The 19,375-nt window shown below is 38.1% G+C and overlaps 1 protein-coding gene across 35 annotated transcripts in view; it reads left to right on the forward strand.

The window, feature by feature from the left end:
* The window catches only part of LOC129567722 (protein similar), a 64,689-nt gene that overhangs the window by 35,099 nt on the left and 10,215 nt on the right, over positions 1–19,375 (forward strand). For all 35 annotated transcript variants that reach the window (XM_055444949.1, XM_055444919.1, XM_055444937.1 and 32 more), the window contains one exon: positions 17,152–17,888. In XM_055444949.1, coding sequence (XP_055300924.1) covers positions 17,152–17,888 — 737 coding nt within the window. The remainder of the gene's footprint in view (positions 1–17,151; positions 17,889–19,375) is intronic.

The raw sequence follows: 19,375 nt of genomic DNA on the forward strand, positions 1-19,375 counted from the left end.
CAAAATTCGACTTTTTTTCGAACTGTTCGTGTTCGTTGACACCTTTAACACCTTTATTCGTGGGATGTTTGTTTGCGAAGGAAATATGTTTTTGCTCCAGCTGAAAAATCGATAGGTTCGAACGCATGATATGTTGAAAAGCTAATTTAGTAAGAAGTTCATTGAGCAGCACGCACTTTCACAACGAATAAAGAATTTCCCATCGAAAAGAAAGTTTGAGCCTAGCACATACACACACCCACGGTGACCGGTCATATTTTCCCCGGTCATAACTTCCCTCATACAAAATGAATGGAGAATTTATGGCCGAAATGACGGAGAAAATAATTCCATTTCAAATTTGGACATAAATTCCCCATCTAAAAAATTTTGATTAGAGAAAATATGTCCAAAAATCAGAAGAAATTATATCCAAATGCATATGGACATAATTTCTCGGGGAAATTATGACCAAAGAGTCAGTGGAATTATATCCAATTGAAAATGGACATAATTTCCCCATAGATTTTTTTGGATTTTGGGGAAATTTTGTCCGAAATTCGGTGGAATTATGACCGGGGAAGTTATGCCCTGTAGCCACACCCACAATCAACTAGCTTAACAAACAAAAGTAGTTTGTTTGGTACGTGTTTTGCCTACGATTCCATCGCATTGTCACTCCAAATACAAAGAAAGCGCTGTGATTCACTTAAAAGTGCTACCATCAGCATGAGATTTCACCACCAGCACCACCACCGGTGCGGCCACACTGTTCGCTGTTGCTGCTTCCATCATTTGCGAATCGACAGCAAATTTTATTCGTTCTAACGAGATCGCATTGATAAGGATATCATTGCAAAATGAGAATTTCAAAATGCCATAAAAAAACTGCTGTAAATTAAACTTTTCGCTTCGAAAACTGCAAATCCATTTTTAAGAGACTGGGCGAATACATATATCCACTTGGTTTTGTGGAGTGTGACAAGTTTTTCCGTTGGATTAGATTAAAATTGAACCAAGATGGAAAAAGACGGCGACGGCGGTGGCAACTGCAGCAACGACAACGACGACGACGACAGCAGCCATGTAAGCTGAAAAGTAAATTCGGCATGCTCCACCTCGTCTCGTTCGTATCACATTTTCGATGAAAATTCGCCGTGCACGAGTATTTGTGTGTCTTCATGCGTGCATTGGAACGTTTTGTCGTTATTTCGTTCAAAAATCATCATTTTTTTAAATTATGTTCCCTCTCGATCTCCTATTTTGTGACGAGAAAATCTCAACCATTTTCAGTTGTGGCTCTTTCATCTTCGCCCTTTTGCATGCATACAAGCTATAACCATAACAAACAGAAAAGTTCCGCTCTCTCTTTTCTGTTCGTTGTTTTTTTTTCTTCACTCGCTCCCATCATCGTGCTTGGCATTGGCTTGCCGAGGAATTCCACTCTATGAAAGGATATGCACAAAAAAGTGAGCAATGCAAAAGAACAAGCATAAAACTTCAATTCTTACGTCGATGTTTTTTTTTCACTCATTCATTCGTCGACAACGTCGTCGTCGTCATCATCTCTTTATATTTCGTTTCCCTCTTCGTTTTTTTCTGGTTTAATGAAATTTTTTAAATGAAAACTTCTTTTCGTCTCGTGCTCGCGCGCACTTTTCATTTGAAATGATCACGACGAAAAACAATTCTAATGTCGGCAACTTAATTTCAGGTGCAGTGAACTTACATATGCACACAATGCCAAGAAACAAACCAAAAGTGAACGGCAACAAGAACGAACAGAAAAAAAACTAACATACCACTCGCGCGCCAATTGTGAATGAGACCATAACAACAAAAACCAAATTTAGTAACGGCTAGAAGAAATGAACAAAAAAAGCCACGCGAAATGAAAGGCATGAGCGACAAAGTGAATGAAGGAACAATAGTTAGTCTATGCAAACAATATGTCTTGTCTTGTGTATTTGATGAGCGTTTTATTTAATTTTTAAACCGTCGCTGCAATGTTTATTTCTTTTGAAAAACTTTTTTTTCTCTTTGCCATATGTTTTATGGACTTTCTTCGCGACAGCAGAAAACAGAATGATGTAGATGTGCTGTAGCTTCATTTTAAGTCTCTTTGAAAGTGGCAGACGCACTTTTAAACTAATGTCTGTTCAGCTAGTTTTAAATTGGCTTCCGTCGGAAAATTTTTCAATTTCAACACAAAAGTTTCTCACTCTTTCTCTCCATCTCTCCCTGGCTTTTCCACCCTCGGTTTTGTTCGGAAATTCTTTTATGTATTTGGTAAATGTTTTAAGGCTTTTCTCGCATGAGGAAACTCATTATTCAAAGTCGAAAGTAAAACACATAGATTGAAACGCTGAGCGCAAACAATGCGAACATCCATTGAAAATTACAATCATGAACAAGAGGTCCGAGTTCCCAATCAAAATTCAATGGATGTCATTCGTTATCATTGTAGATAGGATTGATTCATTTGCTTCCGGGAAAAAGTTCCAGTTGAATTTAACATTCAAAAACACATCTTCACTTCATGAAAACAATGTAAACCACATTCGAATTTGCCTCAAGCCGCTTACGTCATCGTACGCATAAATTGATTGATGGTGCAGATGAAAAAAAAAACATATCGAACAAATATTCCCAAGCTGATAACGGCATCAATATTGATGGAAAATGATGATCCAATCGATTACTTTGCTATCTATGTATGTGATTTCATTTTGAAATCTGGCAGGAGAATTAAATTCCATTTATTTTTTTCGAGCAACCTTTCTGTCATTCAGTTCCATGGGCATGTTTTGTTGTTTGGTGCTAAACAATGAGACCCATTTCACATATTAAGCGATACATACTCGCCTAGAGCTAGATCTATTATATGCCTTTCCGAGAAAGTGTACGAATTAAATTGCGTTCCATTCGATTTCACCGAGTGGATGATAAAAAAAAAGAAACTCATCCATTTTGATGGAATTTAAATGGCTCTTTTATGGTTTCGTCAAAAACAAATATTCAATTATATCGATTTGAATGCAGTGTTCGTTAGCGAAATTCATCATAAAACCAAAGCGAAAAAAACTGTGCTACATAATCGTCGCTATGTATGTGAAAATCGGTTCAAACCCGAATCACTTGTGGTGAATGGCGCATGCCGAATTGCAAATTGCCCGTTCCATTTATATCGATGATTCGGTGTGTGAATCGGTGAAATTTGGATTCGCATTTGTATGCGAGCAGGCATTCGTTGATTTGTCACAAATAATGCTAGTCGAGGTTTTGAATCGTGCTGCCTGCAATCTACCCAACGAATACCAATCATTTCGAGTAAAACTGAATTATAATCATAGAAAAATGTTATTCTTTGATCAAAACGAACACAGTGAAATTGGCAAGGAAGTGGGAAAAAAATTCCATTTGCAATGTTTTTATATTGATTTGTGATTCGTTTTTATGGGATTCGCTGTTTCCGCTACAAGAAAAATTAATTAATTCCGTTTTATGGGTCGTTTGAAATTACTGGTTTTACAATCGTTTTGTTCTCTGTGTATGTATTTTATTGGGGTTGAACATTAAATGTTGGAAAAACATTTTGTTAAGATTAAAACTGATGGCAAAAAAGTGTGATGGAGCGAAAATGTGCGTTTGAATATTCGATTTTTCACCCGAAAACCATTTATTTCTTTTTGTCATTCGTAAAAAAATACATGAAGCGTTAGCAAACCTTTGCAGTGAACGAAGTCGATGGGAAGAAAAGTCGAAAAACGGAAAATAATTACACATTGCGCGTACGGCAATCAAAAACCGAACATAGAAAACCGAATGGCAACGGCTAGAGCCTTATATATTTTCCCAAGGTTATAAATTGGTCTTACCAACAACTCTCTGTCTCTGTCTGTCTCTCACTCACCCGCACACTCTCTCATTCGCTTATTCTCTGGTTCAGCGAATTGACACAATCGCCACAATCTAGTTATATCATTGCGTGCGCCCCGAAATGATAACACCACTATGCGAATGCACACACAACGAGAATTTATTTCGAATTTAAATTTATGGGCATAGCCAACGAAGAACATGAATGCCATTACATGTCAATCATATTGACTAAAGTAATGTCTTGTTATTAAAAATAGCCCGAGCACACCAATTTTTATATATAAATCTTCTATTGGGTCATCGTCGTTGTCATCGTTGCTTTTTCTATAGCATTACGTGCGTCATTAGGCTGAAATAGTGTATTTATATTGTATATATACAACAAAACCTATTATCTATTTGTTCAGGAATTAAATCGTATGTTGCATTAGAATCTATCAATAATCTGTTTTTGATTATCGCCGCGTAAGCCCTCAGCGTATCGCTGAATGTAGAAAATATAAAAACATAAAACGCTGCCTTGAAATTGAGCCAACGCATCGAAAAATCGATGACAAAATACTTTTTCATTATCGCACTTGTACGTTCGTGTGGGAAGTTAGCAACTTGCGAGCACCAAGACTTTCGCTTTGAAAGCAACTATTACGGAGTAGAGTGAATCGTTTCAGTATTGTTGATTCTTTTGTCCCTGGCTGGAGAAGTTCCATTAAATTGAAATTACGAGCAACTCGATACTCTTTTTTTTTGTTGAAAAATGACAACCTCACGAAAAATGGGAGATCGATGCGATTTTTTCCGTCTGGAGTAAAAGTGGCAAATTTCCCTTCGGATACGAAATTAGGATTGACATCAAGTGTGCGCGAGGAAACGAGCGAGCAAGCAACCGTTCATAATGGTCGTCCGATAGAATAAATTCAATGGACCGTCGAATCAATCAATACATTTGTCAATTTTCATGCAGTGTGACTCGAACCAAAAATGTCATCCAACCGAATTTTTACCATTGTCATTCGATTAGGAAAAAAATGATTGCTTGAACTTTTCCAAAAAATAAAGCACACGCGCCAGCTCTAACACACACATAAACTCCAAATTATTTTATCCTTTTGTTGACTGTGGGTGTGTGTCAAGCTATTGGAATTCGCTTGGGGAATGGAATCCGACAAGAATTTGCCATTTGCTGACAAAATATGCGATAAATGTGTTGCGACTTGAAAGTTTCGGAAATTCGATTGGAGTCCAAAATTCCACACACGACTCAAAAATGGCATTTGAATTTGACGAATAATTGCTTCCAGATGGGAACTGATTATCGATAAAGCTTTGGTAATGGTTTGCGGTTGTTCGTTTCCACGTGTCTGTAGCATGTCGAATAAATCAATTTGATATATGCAATATCAATTTGGTGTCAGAAGGTTGGCTTTTGATTCGGCATAAACTGTGCAGAAAACGTGTACAATTTCACGTGGAAAAACGCCGCAAAATGAAGTTCCATTGAGACAATTAGTCATAATATTTAAATAATCATAAATTCGATTGAAGCCATCCCAAGTACAAAGTAAATAATAACCTAATCAAGTTGTCGCGAGTTGGATCGAGTCGACTGCCTGACACTCAAATAGTTTGCATATGACAGCAAAGAAAACAAATAATGACAATATCTCTCATCATAATTCATGTAATATTTCGTTTCGTTTGTTCGTCGTATATTATATACGCGCTCCTGCGTGCACGCTTACGCGATATCAAAGTGAATTGTGACCTGATGTGTTATGACATTTGAACGGTTGGCGTGCGATTTAATTGTTTGCACTCGGTCACGTGTAGAACAACATCAACATATTTGTTTCGTTCATGCCAGATGGGTTTCTTTCAAATCTAATCTAATTTTAAATAGAGGAGAATTAGAAATATTCTTTTGAATGTTATGCGCGGCGAATGCGAGAGACGGCTAATCGCATGATGAATACTTTGTACTTAATTCGCAGTGTAGGTTACACGCGAAAAGTGATACCTCAATTCTATATCATGCACGTAGTGGAATTGATGAACGCCGTCGTTTTTCTTCTTCTTCTGTTATGAGCTAATTGAAACGGTCATTGCGTGCCAGTATCAGTGCGATGTAAATATCGATGTGCAAAAAAATCGCGTGCATCGAACATTGCCGACGACGACCACGAAATTATCTGTTTGCGATAAAGCTGTTGAGAGACAACAAAGAAGGATTGGTAAAAACGCCGACATATCACTCTGATAAGCGAAAAATAAATATAAACATAACATGGAGAGATAGTTCTCATGCGCGCGCTCAAATCCAATTGAAATATTTAAGAGTGTGCTAGACAATGTCTGCAATCGAAACGAGCTAAAGACAAAACTGCACCGCATTCCTTGATAACAGACAGAAAAATACACACCGTTTGCATAATTCAACACACACACAGAGAGAGAAAACGTATCGATTCAGCGAGAGCATGTGTGAAACACAATCCTTCATGTGTAATAAAAGCAAAGCGTATGACATTTTTGTCAATTTTACCAGCTTAAATCATCCAATACCAAATGCGAAGCGTTTAGTCGGTTATTTCGTGTCTCTCTCTCTCTCTCGCTCACTCTCGCCTTTTACGGCTTGACGATCAGAGTGTTCTATCGCTTTGTGGCGAATGGTCAAATTATCAATACATATAGCGAACAACTGACAATGGAAACCCTCAAAATGTAATAAAAATCGTCATAAATCGCATGCATTGAGATTTTCGATGCTGATTCAACGTATGAGACGGCGCAATAGCAAGGAACATGTTTTCTGTGCTTTGCAATCCAACACTTTACACTCTGGACACATTAGTTTCCAATTTATAGCTTTATGGCGATTATTTAGTGCCTATTAGTGGTGTGGAATATAGCTGATAGTATCGATGTGATTTCTCCTGAGCATTGCAAAATAAGCGCTCTACACCAGTAGCAACAAAAACGTCGTCGTCGTCATCTTCGTTGTTGCTTTACGCTGAAAATAAAGCAAATCAAGCACAATGTGCTTTATATGAGAGAGAGGCCACAGGCACACCAGACCTAATACTCACGCTTAGAATTTTACGAGCGTGTGAATCAAATGCGACTGATAAATAAAGTACACACACAATCGATGGATTGGACGCCATTAAATTATCAGATTTATGTTATAATTGCACATTTCAATTGCCACTTTTTGCCGATATACATATAAATTTCCATGGGCTACCTCTACATTTCGCATTGACTGACTAACTACTCGTCGTTGCAAATGTATCATGTTTTACAAACACAAACAATTCTAGCATTTAATTGTTGGTTTAGCGTTTACACAGAGAGGAAGAGAGAGAGAGACACCGAATATGATTTGAGTGGATGTGCTTGTTTGGCTGCAGAGATAAAAACGAAGATAATTGGCTTATTTGTGTATTATGATCATTACAATTTTTGCCATGACGTGAGCACTCATTCAAAAATATCATAATCTGTTGCATACATAGCTGAAATGGACCATTTAATATGAAGCGCAAGACAAAAAAAAAGAGAGAAGAAACGAAGCAAGCAAACGTTCTAAGTGAATGGCTCTTGGTTGTTAACAGACAACTGAATGCGAATGCTTTTGAAAATTCCTGTAATGCGACGCTCATTTGTGCGAAAAAAGAACCACTCACATAAAGAGCACCACGCACACTGAACCTTGTGATTGCTATTATAATCCAAATCCGAATAGCAAGTATTATGTCAAACACAATACAGTAATTTGCATTTTTTTCGGTTTGTTTCTCTTTTTAAGACATTTCATATTCGAAATATTCATCCGATACGAGCAGCTCATTGAACTGGCTTAAAGTCATGTGCTCGTCGCAGTGGTTTTTTTCAATCTCTCTCTCTCTCTCTCTTCCTCTCTCTCACTCTATTTTTCTCTGTAGATTCGACTAAAATGCCAACCTACATACAAATTGAATTTAATTCAAGCACATTCCTAAAAGCAACAAACACACAACTCATCATCATATTATAGTAGAACCCGGTCGCACGTCAAAAAGAACAAAGAGCACGTCACGAGCGAAACTCGTGAGAGAGGTACAGAGAGAGAGAGATATAGAGTACAAAATCGGTGCTCTATCTTCGTTTATTTTATTTAGTCAAGTCTAGTTTATCCTCACATGACTGGCTGTGTGTGTGTTGTTTCTATGCGTAGCGATGTTTCAAAACAATAGCAAACATTGCATTATTTTTACATCTGACAGAGCGCTTTTCGTCCGTTCTGTCAAGCATTCTCCATTATTCACTAGAGCGCGCCTATTCTATACATTTTTTTTAATTCACTTTTTTCTCTGTGTCGTTCTTCACCAACTCGACATTATTTATTACATATTTTATGAATTCTTTTCGCCTATCGCAATCCAACCGGTGCCACGGAGGGGAAAAATCCGACCTTGCCATTTTTTCTGCTCGCAATTCCTCTTTTTCTTCACGCATTCGAATTCATGCGATGCAAAAGCTACGATGTTTTTAATATTTGTAACCTTTTAGCTAGCGAACATTCGTTTAGCCTTTGCCATCACACATTTGATTGATGGCTTTGCTGATGAGATCGCTCTCTATGCTTTTACACTCAGCATTCAATCCAATTGTTGTTGGATTGAATCTTTGCAAAAATAGTGGAGAAAAACGAATTGCTGAACAAAAACACTGACAACATGTTTAAAAATGGGCGCGCCAAAGAATACGTCATACGAACGGAGAAAATGTTCAGTGCCTATGAACCGTGTAGCAGTAGCAGTTTTGGGTTTATTCAAAGCGAAAATACGTGCACAGTTTCCATTAGTTTGCTAGCCAAAACGTGCATAAAAGCTACTGCTGCTGCTGCTGCTGCTGCTGCTGCTGCTGCTGCTACTAATAAAGTCAAATGGCAAAGGGAGCATTTCATCCAACCCTATGAGCTGCTCAGCTGGTTATGAAATGTGATGGAGTCGGCAGTTTTATAGTCTCTCTTTGTGTTCCTCTTCTCTCCCTCTCTCTCTCCCATGCCATTCGTCGGTGCTGTGATGTTTTGCACACAAGTTAATTGCTACTATCACGCACTTCAGACGTTGATTTGTTTGTTTTTTTTTTGCTACGCACTTTGAACACTTCAAATTATTATTATCTATCTAGGTTTTGGTTCTCGTCTATTTTATTAGGTGGTCATATCGCCTTTGGGCGCACCACTGATTTGCTGCTTCACTCTGGCCACGCATTTCAAACTTGATTACCACTGACACTGGCTGTACACACACTGTCCTTGTCGCACGCTCGCGCGTCCTTCTTCATATCAAATCATACCGCGCACACACTTCGCATTCATATCGTACTTCACAAACGCTATAGATTAGAATGGTTAAACTTATGAACGGAAACTTTTGCAGCCCCACACAGGCATACAATATTCGCCACAGATGAAAATCATATCAGGCTCAGTGCGTCCTTGAGAAATCAAAACAAATAAAGGGAATGTTATGAAATCAAACAAGTTTGGTTTTGATGGCACATGAAAATTCATCTCAAACAATCGCAATAGCGTGACCGCTGAAGGAGCATACGATGACAGATACAATACGCACAAAAAGAAATCCTCACGAAAATTGGCCGCACAACTTTTGTAGCCATTTATTGCATGGGCGCTGGCTTTTTGCCTAGCAAATGGTAGTAACTAAGTTGTTTATGTATTGAGTTTTAGTGCGAATGAACATTGAACGCACTGGTTTTGCGTTGAAATTCATGAGTACGAAATTCAATATTCGGATACAAAAGTTTTTATTATCGCAATTGGGCCCCCGAAATAATTTCGAATCAGCTATGAATTCTTTGGTCGGTTACTGCGATGACGTCGATCAAAATGGATTACATGCATTATCATGCGTTACATATAGTTTTGCGAAATGGAATTCGAACCTTTTACGTTGTATTGAATTTTTGATAATCCACTTATGACATTCACCATCATAATCCTGCCTTTGATCCAATGAGACTCGCACAAATCAACCAAAGGCTTATGGCCTTTTCAGAATGAACAGAATGGGGAAAAAACAAACCAATTGATTGCATCAGTCGACATGAAACGAGCATATGTGCGTGTGGTTTTTTTGCGTTGCTCGGCCGCAAAACCATCTGCCAAAATAATGTCGATCCATCACAGCCCAGCACAATTTTTGCACAGCCAAAAATTTCATTTGAATTGCTCACGCTCGTTTGGGAAGAGTGAAAAAGATGGACACACCGATAAATTCATATTAAATTTCAATTTAGCTTCATTAATTTCAATTTACGCATATTGTAGCTGCATTAACATGATTATGTCGATATTTTTGCTACGCCTTCGGCGCTTTGCTCCAGCCCCGTCAGTCAAAAAATAGTCAATTGATAAATTTTGCTAAGCAATCAACTCTCTTATCAGCTGCTGACCGATGTTTCGTGCTACTATTTTCTTTGCTGCTGCTGCTGCTGCCTCAGTGCTCCTTTCCATTGCCGTTTGCGAAACAAATCGCGTATAAACAGTTTTCGATGATGCAGAAGAAAACAAAGTTTGGCGAGAGGGATAGAGCGAGAAATAAACCGAACATTTCGCACAATCATCACTCATTCGTAAGCTTCTAAACAAGTTGAGGCTGTTTGTTTCTCTCTTTTTGTTTCACTTTCGGTTTGGGTTGAGTTGCGCTGTCAAGCAGTAACTTTGTTTTCGATTTGTAATTTCGACGTAAACAATTCTCGACTCTTCCTGCAAAGTCGCAACAACTGGAAAACAGACGAAATGTGCTCGTCACAGCAGAACCAATGGCAGCAACGTCTGCATTGACGTTCACATGTATCAGCAGCATGAGAGAGAAATTTCACGAGCGAAGAAATCTATGTGGATTATATAAGCGCGTTTGACCCTATGACAAGAAAAGTGTAGCCAAATCTCGATTTAGCTAGAAAACATAAACAATTTCCAAGCACAAACTATATACACACAGTCAAAATGTTTAGCAATCGTCAGAAAAACATCAAGTCGAATTTAATTGAGCGGTCGGTCGGTCGATTGCTCTTCGGTTCGCTTCTCAAGTGAGTGCGATAGTGGCAAAAACTGCGACGAACTGATTGAAATGAAAAAAAAGTGAAAAAAGAACAAACCAGCAGATTACATTATCTACCGATTTACTTAACGACAAAAAGACATAAAATGTTAACACACAAAATCACAACAACAATTAATCCCCCAGAACAGAACCGAATATAGCATCTCTTTCGTGCACGATATATCATTGGCTTCTCAATGTATTCGAACACTCAAATTGCCGCCAACACGCTCTGTGTCTCTGTCTCTCTTCCTTTCGTTCAATGGTTCATGTGGTGTGCTACGCACCGCAATCGTATGCAATCATCCAGTCACATCACATACATAGTGTCAAATTCGAAAATTATCGTATATTAATGAAAGCCAAGTAACAATGTACAAAATTATCGTTGCTTTGAGCCATTATTAGTTTTGCTTGAATTGGCTGCAGTCGCTTCGTGCTCGCATCATCAATGTATGAGTGCACCGCAGATGGATACAACACAGTGTCAAATTGCTCTGCCCATTTGGTCTATCGATGCCATTTTGCTTCGGCAATACAAGCAAACGAGTGCACGCCATACGATACTCTTCTCGCTCATTCTCTCTCTCTCTCTCTCTCTCTCTCTCTCTCTCTCTCTCTCTTCCATATGTATAGTGTAGTGTGGTGGTCTTGTAATAGATATCACGCATTCGGTGAGCCGCTTTGGCCAATGTGATTTGTGTTTATTGATTCGTCTGTGTCTGTCTACTTATCTCTCTGTACATTGTACATTCACGCACCACACCATTTAATATGTCTCACTAATCGACAACACACAGAGAAAGAGCTTCACACACTAAACGAACGAACGAGCAAACAAGCAAACGAATGAACAACCGAAAAAAAGCAATAATATGTGAACGACGACAACGACGACGACGAAGCATACGGAATATTTTCATTTTGTTGCTCATGCTATTCGCCATTTCACTCTCTCTACCGGTATTGTATCGCCCAGTGTGCCCGACCCAACCAAACACACACCAGAATCGAAACGAAAATAAAAAAAATCTCACCACTGAAAAAGTGTGAAACAATACACAAACATACAATATTAAAATAGACGGTTTCAATTCAGTCTCAATTGTGACGCTTAACCGTTCGAGAGTTCTCTCTGTTATATGAGAAGCAAGAGAAGCTGTAGTAATTAGTGAAAACGAGTGAACAGACGACAAACCAAGAAGAAAAATATATCAATATAATTTCGTACTCCGAAATCTAAACTGCACAAAAGCAAAATCAAGAAACTACACTCGGAACAAAGTTAATTGTAAAAACGGAGTCACAAGACGACCGAAAATAACAACATAGAAAGAGAGAAAGAGCAAGGAAAAAAAAATTCACAACGTTACCGAATAAAATCGATTTTTATTGAAACGCCGAAAAACCCCAGCACCGAAGTGAACCATCAACAACAGCAACAAGATTAAGAAGTGTGTGTGTGTTTGTGTGTAAACATGATCGCATCAGAAAATGGTTGATTATATTTTTTGTTTGCCGTCGGAACGAAAAGAAAAAGCCATCACCATCGAAAGAATATTTAGAAGTAGAAACAACCAAACCAAACCAATAGAATAGAGAAAAAGAAAGACAAATGATTCCCTGTTTGATATTTTGTGTGTGTTTCTTTCTTTATTGATACACAAAAGGAACAAACGAGAAATATGGTATTTTGATGTGTGTGATCCAATATTTAGTTCGTTGATTTTTTCCCCGTATATACATTGGAATGTCATCAAGAGTGACAGAGAAAACCACACCAAGAATTGTTATCGAATCACAGCGCAAAAAAAGGGAAAAAAAAGTACAACGTATTCTGATTGCACTGTCGTGTGAATTGTGATATGAGAAACTCTTTCGCATATCTCGGTTGGTGTGTCTTTTGGGAGAGCTCCTTACATTTATTCTCGGCGGTAAATTCGATATTTCGTTGTCGTCGTCGTCGTCGTCGTCGTCGTCGTCGTCGTCAACTCGATTCTCAATTCCACCAGCCAACGGAACGAAATAAGAAAATCAACACACATACTATACAGACCATACTCTGAATGAATGAATAAAAGCAACCAGGAATAAACGAAGAAAAAAAAACCTGCAAAAATAATCCATTGTGGCTCGCACTCTCATATCTGCTTGAGAGAAGTTCTTTTTATGATTCGGTGAATGTGCATCGACATTATATAATTGTGTGTAAATTAACAAGTTGAGAGATGCTGCCGTAAGAGCAAAGCGTCTCTTATGCTCAATCGTTTCATCTCACTCTCACTTTCTTGGTCGTTTCGATTGTGTGTGATGTGTGTTGGTCGTTTTCTAGCAAATTGACTAGATTTTCTCGACGTCTGTTCCAGTTGAAAAGAGCGACATTTTCCAATTAAAAACTCGAAAATACGATAGAGCAAAACGTGCAATGGCTGTAATCTGTTCTGCGTGCAGTTTATCTTATTGTTAATATGTTTAAAGTAGACAAAAAAAAACGGACGAACTAAAAAAATATTGTGCTGCAAAAAGAGCGAAAGAGAGAGTGAACGTTTAGCGAAATGAAATTTCACAAAATACGATGTACAAATCATCGAATTTATGGAGCGTATCACAGTGTCTGGATTTGGTTTGGAATTTTTGCAGTCGCAAAAATAAAACGAACCCAATTTCATTCCTATTGGCTAAAGTGTTGGCATCAAAACCATTTTTTATCGTTTCTATAGTCGAAACGAACGAATTGAAATAATCGTTTGTAGTTGACAATAAAAGCCACGGCTAGAATGGAGACACACGATGCGAGGAGAGAATGAGAGAGAAAGGGAGAGAGCGTACGCTTACAAAAGACGAAACGCTGTACGCAATCTGAATCGAATGATGAACACAAACACGTTCGATCGACATAAATAAACGTTATTACTACGAGACAGTCACTGAAGACGAAAAGAGAGAAAAAAAATGTAATACGCAACGCAAATCGTTTGATGTGCATCTATTGCGTTCGTTCTTGCCCTGTGAATGCGAATATTGCATCTCCCTGCATCGCGTATTTTCATCGTCATCGCTGCTGTCGTTTCAGTCTTTATCCGTTTATCATGCAATTGTGAAGCAGCCGTGTGGTGTTTGGCATTTGTTTACGCCATATTTCGTACTCTCGCACGCAAACCAAAAGACTTAAGACTGACTAAAATAAATAATCAGAAATATTGAAGAAGAGCAACGAACAAAAAGACGGAGAGAAGAAAAAGCAGCAGCGGCAAAATAGAATTACATTAGAAATACTGTGTAGCGCATATGTAGGGTCGCGTGTGCAAGGATGCCTAAGTATTTGTAAGCATATTGCACATATATCACACCTATTCCGTTTGGTGCCGCGAACGCGCGCTCGCGCCCTATCAGATCACACACTCGATGTGTCGTAAGAAGTACATATTCATGTACATTTGATTCGCATTCAGTGTGTCTCAGTCAGCCAGTCATTCAGACTCGCCTTTCCATCTCGTGCGTTGCTCGTGTGTATTTACGTGCTCTTATAAATATTTCATTTATTATCTCTCGTTGGCCCGTTCGGTGTGTTATCATCGGAACGATAATAACGATATTAGACAATCATTCAAAACGAAATGAACGAATGAGCGCGCTCGACAACAAACAACAAATGAACGAACGAACAGAACAAGAGAAAAATTTATTCAATATTGTTTACGATTTGGGAACGAGGAAAAAGATTTGAACAGCGCTTGTGCTGCTTTCGAATTGGCTAGATCAGCAATACACACGTTTGTTCGCTCGTTCATCAATGGAAAGATCCCAGAATATGTAAAGTGCAAGCCCTTACATAACTTGACACCCTTGGGAATCATTATATACATATTACGACATCGATTCATTGGGCACGGCTCACGAATGCGCGCGCGACAGAGCACACACGTTGCAATAAAAATTCAAAAAAAGCAATAAAAACAGAAATCAGTAATGTCAGCTGATTCACTGAAACAGGAAGTATTTTTGCGATTCAAATAGTACACAATCTGCGATTGGTTTCAGTTCAGCTGGTTGCATTGTGATAAGAACACTTTGGCTTGAGCTAACGACTCTCACAACTGATCGAAAAGAATTGATCGAAGTAGGTAGCGAGCAAGCCTAACCATTTCAAGTACATCAATGTGCAAGCAAACAACAACTACATCAATGCAATGAAGCGCAAATTTTATCTTCTTTTTCAATGCTGATACTCGCTTGCTGCCAAAGAAACGCTCGACTCACATTTTGTTTGCATACATCTCGATTTTACATTTTGCAATCAATTAGACACTCTTTTCTCAATGCAAATCGACATACGGGCAAAGAGAAAGAGAGAAAGAAAAGGAGATTAAAAGATCAACAGCAACAAATCGGAAAAAAAATGCTTATGAAATTATCATTATTGTTATAAAACCTTTTATCGTAAACACAATTAACGTTTGAGTTCAAAGTATTTAAATGGCTTAGTATTCATACGTGCTGATCGTGTGAATATGTGTGTGTGCGTTTGATTGGATTGATGAAGTTCACTTGATTCTGGTAAATAATCAACCAAACATTTTTATCGTAAACACTTTGCAGCAGCAACACACCATTGTTGCTAACTATGATTTGTATTACTCTTTTTATCGCAAATAATAATCATAGCGCACAATTTGCTCAGTGCTTGGCTTGGCTCGGCTTGATCAATAGCCATGAAACAAATGAAACCAGTTGTTGGAATATTTTATAGATCAATGTGCATAAATTAAGTACGCTTTATATTACGAGATCTGCACACCCGTAAACAGCAACCCGTAGCATAGCCAGCAGCCAGCAACAAGCACACCGTGCAAAAAAAAAACACCATGAAAATGACGTGCGCCGCAAAATATACGCGTACATTATATTGATTCCTTGAACAATGAGGCGCGCCAATCAGCAATTGACCGAAATTTATCTTAATTGAATAAACACCGTGTTTTTTGTACTGCTGCTGCTGCTGCTGCTGGTGTTGTTGCCTGTCGCACATTTAAGCGTCAACCTCATGCCTACAAAACTGTATCACATACTTTGCATTTGCTGTATTTGTTTTTTTTCCTTTCTTTTTCGTTGCTCCTCCGACACTCGTGCGTTACTGTTACTGTTGCTAATGCGCGCTCTCTTTCTCTCACTGAATCCAATTTTCATTTGCTCTAATTTGCCACATTTTGTTTCGTCGATTCACTAAGACTGATATTTTTTCTCTTCGTTGCAATGCAGGCAGCGAGTGGAATAGCAATGAGAGCGAAAATAAAAACATGATTAAACAAACAGCATCATAAAAATTATAATTTAAACGAAGCGAAAGTTGGGTCAATACACTACCACTAGATGCTTGTGCATCCTGAGAATTTTCCGTTGAATTAAAATTAATTCTTTCGTTTTCTTTTTTTTTTTTGATAGAGAGAAATTCATTATGTTCACATTAAAAAAGAAATGAAAAAAAGGAGCTTGGCCACGTGATTCCGTATATAGAACGACTATAAGTCATATATCTATATAAGTATATAGATGAAAATGATCGTCGGATATTTACTTCATTAGCCGCTAAGGAAACGCGGAACATTTATTTTGATGTTTTGCTCATCATTTTCACATTCATAAAATTAAATAAAAATAATTCGGTAGTATATGTATATATACGTAGATTGTTCGCGAATATGTCGTCACCAAGAGGCGCCCGCGTTAGCGTCGCTTTACTTTTGACCACATTTTGTGGTTAGTGACTCCTTGGATTATTACAGTTACATTTAAACTAGCATTTTTTTTATTGATAATTTGCGTGCGAGTGGAAATTCACCAGAACGCAAATTAAAATGACAGGCACATTTCAAAAAAAAAGAACTGAAAACAACAATCTTGAGAACTGTTTGATAATGGGCCAGGAATGCCAAAGGCACATATTTTATTTATAATTTTATTGGGATATCATTACATACCTAGTCGTAAAACTGGTGGTTTAACAAAATATACGAAATACTGTGTTTTTTTCCGCGAAATTGATACTATTTTCAACGGATGGGGAGAAATCTGTTTACGGCGAAACAAAAAATATACATCGACCGAATCGATGCATTCATTCGAATATGGGAATCGAATAAAATAGCAATTTTTTTTCTTTTCATGATAATTTTTTCAGTGATTTGATAAATAAAAATGAAGTGTATTCATTGCGTCAGTTGGAAGCATTCAATGCGTTATCGCCGAGCGACAAATTAAAATTGCAAACGAAAGCCGCGGAATGCAGTGCTGAATTACCGAAAATACTGAAACAAGAGACATTTGAAGTAACGAACAACATCAAATTGGAAGTGATTGATGACCATTCATTGAGTGTAAACAAACACGAGCATCCAAATCATCAATTGAACAGTGCTAAAATTGTGGATGAGCTATTAGTTGTGCCGGAACCACCGATTCGACGTGTTTTAATCGCAAATCAGCTGAACGGTACAAACGTTGTCAAAGCCAATCCAAAAGCAGTTACAGCATCGGTATTTAAGACAATACCGATCGCTCCAAAACAACCATTCAAAGCGATTGGAGGCGGTGAACATCAGCTGAACATCATCAACAACAGCGGAAACAACGCAATTGCACGTGCACCACAAACGGTAACCGCATCATTAATACAGCCAATTGTGGCTGCCAAACGTGACTCGTTTGGAAAAATTCAATCGACTATTGCCAAACCGTCGTTGGTACCGCGCCAAACCGTTGTCACGGCATCATTATTTCAACCGCGTAACGCACCAACCGTTGGACCCATTTCATCCAAATTTCCATCGCCTACTGTCAATCCACAGGCATCACGTGCTGCTGAAACTATGAATAAATCGTTTTGTATGCTCTCCGATGATTTATCACAGCCCACTTGTGAGTATAATATCACCTCGTTCGATATGTGTGGCCGATACACACGCACACACATACGCATGCCACACGCAGATTGCATCGAGGACATTGACTGCATTCTATGCGAAACCGATCCGAACCCCCCGAAGCATCCATCCAGTCAACACATTATTCAATCGTCGATTGACATGATCCATTGAAATGTTTTTCCGTCTGCGTTTGTCACACAATTTGACAAGAGTCATCGAAGGCTATTCAATTATTACAAGCGCACACATTTTTCACTTAATCTCTTTTTCTGTTGACAAGAAACCCACTTCTCGCACACCGCACCCTAAAAACAAAACACACAAATCAAAAGAAGATTTTTATTTGTTTCGGTTTCATTGATTTGCTTTTGGCCACCGAGATGAAAAAAGAAGCACAGAAAAAACAAAACGCGACACCAAAAATGCACGGCAAGTATGTCGTTGAGCCATAGCCAAATTGCGTTGTTTACACAACGATCATCTAAACCTCAATTGTTCTATTCATTTATTTGCATTTGTTGTCAACTTACATAAACAGAGAGCGAGAGAAAGAGCGATAAAAGGCGATTAATGGCCTTGAAAATCGCTATTTACGTGCGCTCATTTGTTTTGCTTTCCTCTAATTTCTTTGCGCGTTAATCTGTTTTTTTTTCTCTGTTGCTGCTTCTATTTCTTTCTTACGTTCGTAGCATGTTTCAGCAAATGTCTAATTTTCTATCAATATCATCGGGCCGCGTTTAGTGCGCGATTTTGGGACTAGCTCAACATAGAGAGAGAGTCTTTTTCTTCGCAAAATTTTTTCCTCACATAAAAAAACACACAAACTATTTTTAGACACACAAAACATCTTGTGACTTTTTAAATGTTTCGGTTTTTTTCTGCTTTCTCATTCTCTCATAAAACAAAACGTCTCTCATTTCCAAACCTGCTCTACATCACGTACCATAATATATTGCTGCCGATTCTCTCTTTTTTTCTTCACTCTTCACAAATTGAAGAGCATTCCTACATTTCATGCCATGTTACGCCGCGAACTAGCACTGATATCAGCAATGTACATAAATCGCGCGCACAAATTTAAATTTATAAACACAATATTTGTGGCTAAAAATACAGAAGGAGAAAAAATTAACCGAATGCGTTAACTACAAAAAGCATTGCGAATGAGTTCAAATCGTTTTTTTTTTCTTTCGCACGTCAGAAGCAGATGAGAAAAAAGCACAGAAAAAATAGATTAAAAAAAATTGTGTGGTATTTATCATGTGGCGGAATGTAATCTATAGAGGCAATAAATGCACGAGAAAGAGATACATAATCGTGTATTTTTAGTTGAGCTTGTGCATTTGTTGTGAATCTGATTTTATGATACGATTTTTGTTTGCCCACCTTGATTGCTGTTCGGATTTTGGTTGGAATTGCGTGCTTGTGCTCATTTCTTGAAGCAGACGAAAAACTCCTAGCATTCTTTGATGATCATTC

This window comes from Sitodiplosis mosellana, unplaced genomic scaffold (assembly GCF_009176505.1).
Source record: "Sitodiplosis mosellana isolate CC-2019 unplaced genomic scaffold, AAFC_SMos_1.0 Smas_scaffold_12, whole genome shotgun sequence".
Classification (NCBI taxonomy): domain Eukaryota; kingdom Metazoa; phylum Arthropoda; class Insecta; order Diptera; family Cecidomyiidae; genus Sitodiplosis; species Sitodiplosis mosellana.